Raw genomic sequence first — 7,212 nt, 5'->3', positions numbered from 1 at the left:
GAGATAAAGCACTTCAAATGGACCGAGATGGCAGGGTTTAGTCAAACCCCATCAGGAATCGAACCTAAACCGGTTCAATGATGAGCATGCTGCGTATGATGTCCTGCCTCCCCCAATTAACTGTTTAAAATGTGCACAACCGTGTAATGACCATTCACCTCACAAGGTAAGTAATACGACGCTTTCCGTCAATGGGGTGTCGACCATTTGGCTCTTCATCATCCCTGTGCTTCATTCACACCTCATTTATGCAACCTGCCAATTTATTTGTCTTCTCTGCACTAATAATAATTAAAAAATTGACATGAGTCAAAAAAAACCCCCCAAAAAACCATTGTGATTTAAAAAGATCCAAGTCCGTCACATTGAAGGGAATATTGTTCAGTTTTCGAAAGAGATATCTTATCTAAAAATGAGCAAGTTTCATTCAACATCAGGATAATCTAGGCCTCTATTTTTACATCAGGTTTAAAAAGATGACAGTTTACACGTTCATATTTAAAAGGAACCCATTTACGGGGCTTAAAATACCTCAACCTCCTCGATAAAAAGAGCCAGCTGATGGTCCAGTCATCAGTCATAACTGACTGAGCCTGTAATTTGTTTCAATGCGGATAGAGCCGTCGATGTACGTATGCTGTGAGAATTTGGATTGGTCCAAGTGTTGGTCGAAGTATAAGCCGAAGGAATTCTTTAGATCTCTCTCCGTCCAATCTACCAATACTAGCTGAGCCTAAGCCTTCCCCCCTTCACCTGGCACAAGGCGGAAAAAACCGGCCCTTCTATCCCCTCACTATCACCTCTAGATCTCAAGCCAAACATCCACCCAAATCCCTCTTCCCATCTCCATCTCCATCTCCTTTTCCACCCCCACCCCACCTCCTACCCTAGTTGTGACTGTTAACGAACGACGTGCAGCTGTCAACCGAGGCAAACAACACGCTAATTAGGGGGATAATGTGTTAGCCAGTCAGTGGGTGCCTATGGTGTGAAGGCCAAAGAAGAAAGGCGAGGAGAAAGAAAGGGGGGCAGAGCAGTGGCAGGAAATAGAGTGAGTTTCTGGGGCTTTCCTTCAGCAACACGATTCGCCCCGAGAGGGTTGCCTTTATTTTTAAGGCCGCATTCATGGCCGGCAAAAGTCGAGGCCTGAAGAGAAAACTGTCGATAAAAACAGACGTAGGAAGAAAGAGGGATGGATTGCGTAAGACAGACCTGCCATCATGATTAAATAACAAAATGATAAAAATTAATTTGAAAAAAAATCTCCATTCTATACTTTTATTTTAAAATAAAAACGAGGTAAGCATAGAAAACCCAACAAATACGTTTTATTAAACAGTATTTGGGAAGCTATCACACACACACACACACACACACACACACACACACACACACACACACACACACACACACACACACACACACACACACACCTGTTCACTTTACTTTACCCCTAACCCCTTCCCCCCAAACAACTCCATTATATTCAAACCCCCCTCCCAACACCCAACCCAACAGCTGCATTTCACTTACCCCCCCCAGCACCCTCACAAAAAAACTACATTTTACTGAACCCCACCACACCTCAAATCCCCCTCCCCCTCAAAACTGCATTTTAAGCAATCCCCTCCCCCTCATCAGTAATGTTTCAAAATACATTTTGATCTTTTACCCAGTCATCTTCTTTTATCGCTGTACAAGTCCCACACGCTGAGTTGCCCATCCCTAGATGCCGCGGCCAGAAGCCGACGGCCAGTACAGTGGGCAGCCCGAGGTGAGGGGTCCGCAAAGTCTAGGTCACAGAGGCCTTGTCGGTGGAAGGCTAGAGAGGCCAGGGGGCGGTAATGATGTCGAGACCATATGCGGATGCGGCCGTCCCAGCATCCGGCGGCCAGTAATCGACCATCCCCTCGAATTTTGAGTGCAGAGACACCGTGTTGGGGGAGTGGAATGGAGGAGTCGTGCTTGGAATAAGAAGGGAGTAGTGGGAAGATAAGGAAGGGCAAGGTGTAACGATGAATAATGGAGTCATTTATGATTAAGATAGAGAGCAAGAAAGACTAAATGGAAAGTCGACAGCAAAGCTATCAATATATTTATTCCAGAACAAAGTATACACGCCTTGGCCAAGTTACAGTACTAACTTGAGCAAACAGCTCAAATTTCTCCAAACAGGTCGAACAAACAGCGGGCAGCAAGGCACGTGCCATAACGCACATTATGCCAGCACCCCATGCTAGCAAATAAAACCATATCACCCTCTCGCCTCCATCAAAAAATATGCAAAAGCAAGGAAGAAAGATAAATGCCGAGCAAGACAGAGAGAGAGGGAGGGAGACAGACAAAAACAGAGAGAGAGACAAAGACAGAGAGACATAGGAGTGGGTAAACAAAAACAGGAACAACCCCACAGCCTTATCTTTCTGCCACTTAACTTGACACACCCGTCATCAATTAGCACTAACAAGTCAGGAGGAGGAAAATGAGGAAACGGGCCTTTCTATGTGGTAATGAACAGCATGGACTAGCCGGAAGCCAAATATTCCTTCGACAAACATGGCTCCCACTCGGCACTCAAGATTTAAGGTTCATTTGCACTCTAAGTGGACTTTCTTACCTCCAGAGCTTTCCCGTTGTTGAGTTTCCAAGTTTCAAGCGATTCACCGGGCCCTGCTGATACGCACGTTCCCTTGAGGCCATCCCACGCAAGACAGAAGATCGGGTCTTGTCCAGTGGATAATCGAGAGAGTAGTTGACCCATTCTAATGTCCCAGAGACACAAGGATCCACTCTCATAGCCTGCTAGAAGCAGAAGGCCAGCTCCAGGAGAAATCTAAGGGTCAATGGAGAAAGGTACATCAGAGAAACGAGAATTAATATTTAACAGTACAGTGCCGCACTTGTTGAAATTGACTGCAGACTATTTTTGTTCCATTCTTAGTAATCAAGTTCAGATTACTCTTGATGTTTGAGATATCAAGATAAAGCAAAAAAAAAAAAAAAACAATTCAAAAAGGCAGGTCAAACAGGGTTTCACGGGGCCATTGAGATAGTCATAAACAATAAGAATTTCCATGCGTGATCAGGTGCTTCATCAGAGGGCTTGGTGGAAAAAAGCAAGTGGATTACCTGGAGAAACTGCATGCACATCACCATTCCAAGCGAGGAATCTGCTGCTGATTTTAGAGTTCCCACCTGGTGACCACTTGCGACATCATACAAGCACACCTGATGAAATGATGGTGAGAAAGCAAAGAGGAAGTGATGAGCAATTTAAGAGGTGATGCTTGCTGCTGAATGTGGGGTTTGCAATGGGTTATTTTACCTCATCCATCTCTTTTCCTGGCACAGCCAGCAGCTGACATCCAGTTTCTTCCACCTTATCGCTCATTCCTTTAGACAACGCTGCCTTGCAGAAACTCAGACCTTCCACAGTGAATGAGGCACAAATGTCTGCTCGTCCCTCTTCCATACTCCAGCGTCTTACCCAGCCATCCCTGCCCTGGCTTTGGGGTACACAAAAAGGTGGTTGTGGAGAGCAGGGAGTGTAATAACATAGGTCTTGGAGAGGGAATGAAATAAAACATAAAAATTTCATAAACGTGCGGCAAGTTTTGATGGAAAGACTATTTTATGCTACGACTTCGCCGTGATGTGAAGAATTCCCTGAAAGCCGGTGGATCGGTTCGAAATGTTCAATTTATAATTCATGCGAGCTATTTGTAGTCCCACCCCACACCACCCCCCAAAAAGTAAAATTATACCTTCAAAGGCCTCAAGGGGCCAACTTGCATGTTTTGGGGTCTGTTACCCAGATTTCGTTTCCGCACTGCCGTCATTTACTGGTGCGTGGCGTCACTGTACAGTACTGTTGTAAACGGCATACGTTCCAATGCACACACCGTTTCAGGCGCGGGTGAGAGGTGAACCAAGAGAGTTGGCCCAGAGGAGAACCAGAAGCAAAAATGATGAAAAACATTTAAGCGGCGCTCAGAAATGCAAGCGTAAAGCAGAAATGGATGAAAGTAAAGCAAAACTGCCTCATATAAGCAGTAACAATGCTTCGAATATGACTGTTAATGAAGTAACTGCGCCTTTCGATTTCCGGTGATGGCAGTAATTAGTGTAATTGATATTCTGGTGGGTCAAGCTTACGCCGACGGCTCTGACGAAGAAGATGCCGATGAAATCCTTTCGCTAGATACAGAAAATCATTCAAGGAAATAACCATTGCTGGTAACTTGTGAATACTGTAAATAAAACCTGTGTAGTTGTGTACCGTGTTAAAGACAACTTCTGTGTCAACCTCCTGTCTTTTACAATGGCTTCCCAAAATCAGGGCCCACAAATTTGCTCGGCGCCAGGCCCGCAAAAGGTTAATCCGGCACTGACCAAAGCCCTCAACAAATGGGACGCCAGGCTTAACGTCCATCCTATGGATGGCACATGCATTGATGCCTCACACTGCCTGCGAAACATGAAGATGGAAGTTTATAGCTTGGTTGGGAATCAAACCCAGACAAGACAACTCAAAGATAAATAAGCTATCTCTGAGCTACCATAATGGACTCTGAAAAGCTATTTCCAGCATGAAACTTTGAGAGGGAAAAGAAAGTGTATTAGATTTTTGTGTAGCTAGATAATTAATCATTACAACGACAAAGAATACCACAAAGCACTAAAAAAGGGTAAATTTGATACACCCACTTAGTTACCCCATAGAAAATCATTAGATAATCAAATCCAAAAAGCACCAACCGTTTCATTCCCACACACACGGCACAGCAGTCATACAAGTTTCCTACAACTGTGCAACGAGACAAAACACTTGGCTCGGAAAGCAAAAACCCAAGGACAAAGACACTATGGTTGGACCTAAAGAGTGATCCATCATAAAAGTGCAGCCACAGGATGGTTTTGTCTCCATGTGCCTTCAGTTCCTGCTGTACCCTCCTGGAGCCAAGATCCCACACCCTGACTTGTCCACTCTCACACCTGAAAAAACAAGCACAATTTTGTCCGTAAGTACCTTGAACTGTGGCCTCAAAGACAAACGAGGCTCCAAGAAATAGGAAATGGATGAGATATTGTATTCTATTTAAAAAAAAAATGGAACAACGAATGGGAATCATGTAGGGCCTTCCAATCTGACAAACTGCAAAACTGACAAGCGAGGACCTTCAAGTCGCATGCAGCAACGTTTAATGAGGAAAAGGTGGCTACGGTTAAAACGACAATGCTATAATGAGTCAGATATGGTTCGATGGAAATTGTAGTGTGCATCAGGGAACCGCCAAGTTGCACTAATCGTTGTTTGGATAGCTAAATACACAAACAATGCAGGCAAATTACATAACCATTCCAGAAAGATTTCAAACCATCAAAGTTTGTCCATCAGGAATGACATCATGGAGCACACTTCTCTTGATACTGGAATTTTTTTTTAAATACAGTGATCTAAGGCTCATGGAGGTCATTGCACGTAAATCACGTGCAGGAGAGACATTTGTAAATACGAGAATGTGAGACCAGTCGCTGTGCTTACGGGAGTAGCAATCTTTGCGTAATTGTTTAAAAACAAAAAAACGGTTATTATTAATGGGAAAAATAAAATTAGGCGGTGCATAGATACCGGTCGAGCTATACAACCAGAGAGCAAGGAGGGGAAGAGTGTTAATGGGATATTCATCACAGTCTTTTTAGATGCTGAATTTCCAATCATATACAACACACTAAAAGGAAGATTAAAAAAAAAAAAGTGCAGCACATTATATGTATATGTAGGTATGCTGTGCACGTATGTGCATGCTGCGCTGCTGATTGAGTACGGGGTACTGTTATTGCTTGAACAGGAAAATTGTTGATGGACGGACGCATAGACACAGGCACGCCGAGACCGAGGTCCTTTTATGTATTGGATCGGTGTACTTGAACCTGAATTTAAAGGATAATAAAAACTAGATATCTGCAATCACAAAGTGCTCGCCACGGTTAAACCTTCACCGGCTTATCATTGGCGATCGCCCGCGACTTACCCTTGGCCCACGATGGCAAATTTTGTTTGAATCACCATATATGACATTGACTTTCAACATTTAGGAATAGAGCGTAAAGTAAGAAAATGTGTCCCCATCTTCAATGTATGCATTAAAAAAAAAATCAATATCATGAAATTCAGAAAAAAAATTATTCAAGTTATGATGATAGAGGTGTTTTTTTTGTTAATTAGGTCACCATCCGAAAAAAAAAAAGTACATCAAGGATGCCAATCAAATATCAGGTGCACAATTTCATTGTGCGGTCATCGTGGTCAAGTTGGGTGCTATTATGATTCAAGAAGATCTTGGAAGGCCAAGCGGTCTTTGAGATTCCACATTGCCAAAATTGAGCGATGACAAAAATGTTTTTTTGTTGTTGTTGTTTTGTTAAGACCGCCATTTGACCTTGATCTTTAACTCAGAGGGGTAAGATGTAAATCAAGTGTAAATGCGCCTTGCTCTACGTTATCTCGAGAGGACAATTTTGTTCTGATCAGAGGAGCCTTGGTCAAGTTTTGGTGAAAAATGTTAAAATGTCTACAATTGGGTCATTACCTTGAAATTAGGTCAAGGTCAAAAAATTATGTCAACCCCACAAACTTTTTATTTCCATTATTGATTCAAAATTTCATTCCAAAAGTCCCAACCTGCTCTGAGACGCAGCTCGGAAATTGGGAGATAAAGGGAGAAAAACCTAAATTGTGGTTTCGTTCTCCGAGGAGGGTCTAAGACCTTGACCGGTTAACCCAGAGAGATATCTACTATACATGCACAAGGTGTGTGTGTGTGTGTGTGTGTGTGTGTGTGTGTGTGTGTGTGTGTGTGTGTGTGTGTGTGTGTGTGTGTGTGTGTGTGTGTGTGTGTGTGTGTGTGTGTGTGTGTGTGTGTGTGTGCGCGCGCGCGCACGCGCTAAATGATATACACCACAAGTACCCAGAATAAACTATCTTTGCTTCTCCTTCTTGCTGTGGAAAGTGGACAGCGCTTATCCCTGAATCACCCTCACGAAGAACAAAAAGTGGAGGTGGTGGTTTGCGAGACATCACGCTTCACTCTGCTTCCATCTGGTTTTCTTCGTTTTCACCTCGCCTTCACAGGACCTGTACTCGTGAAAATTTTCTCATTCTATCACCGCACTTCAATCATTGGGTTTCTCTCGCAATGACTCTGTAAA

The 7,212-nt window shown here is 43.5% G+C and overlaps 1 protein-coding gene across 13 annotated transcripts in view; it reads right to left on the bottom strand.

Annotated features, from left to right (window-relative positions):
• Window positions 1–1,568: 1,568 nt before the first annotated feature.
• The window catches only part of GNB1L (G protein subunit beta 1 like), a 20,006-nt gene continuing 14,362 nt past the window's right edge, over window positions 1,569–7,212 (bottom strand). For 6 of the 13 annotated variants that reach the window (XM_085897530.1, XM_085897531.1, XM_085897527.1 and 3 more), the window contains exons 2-7: window positions 6,972–7,205; window positions 4,876–4,995; window positions 3,326–3,506; window positions 3,130–3,228; window positions 2,618–2,833; window positions 1,573–1,964 (exon numbers count right to left, since the gene is read on the bottom strand). In XM_085897530.1, coding sequence (XP_085753656.1) covers window positions 1,677–1,964; window positions 2,618–2,833; window positions 3,130–3,228; window positions 3,326–3,506; window positions 4,876–4,995; window positions 6,972–7,081 — 1,014 coding nt within the window. In that variant the 5' untranslated portion in view covers window positions 7,082–7,205 and the 3' untranslated portion in view covers window positions 1,573–1,676. Of the gene's footprint in view, window positions 1,965–2,617; window positions 2,834–3,129; window positions 3,229–3,325; window positions 6,896–6,971; window positions 7,206–7,212 lie in introns of those variants that run through there. The other 7 variants (XM_085897533.1, XM_085897534.1, XM_085897525.1 and 4 more) reach the window with 6 other exon arrangements.

Source organism: Eptatretus burgeri, chromosome 10 (assembly GCF_056783735.1).
Source record: "Eptatretus burgeri isolate ZD-2024b chromosome 10, Ebu_testis_v1, whole genome shotgun sequence".
In the NCBI taxonomy this organism is placed as follows: Eukaryota; Metazoa; Chordata; class Myxini; order Myxiniformes; family Myxinidae; genus Eptatretus; species Eptatretus burgeri.
This window is presented reverse-complemented; position numbering and strand designations above follow the sequence as displayed.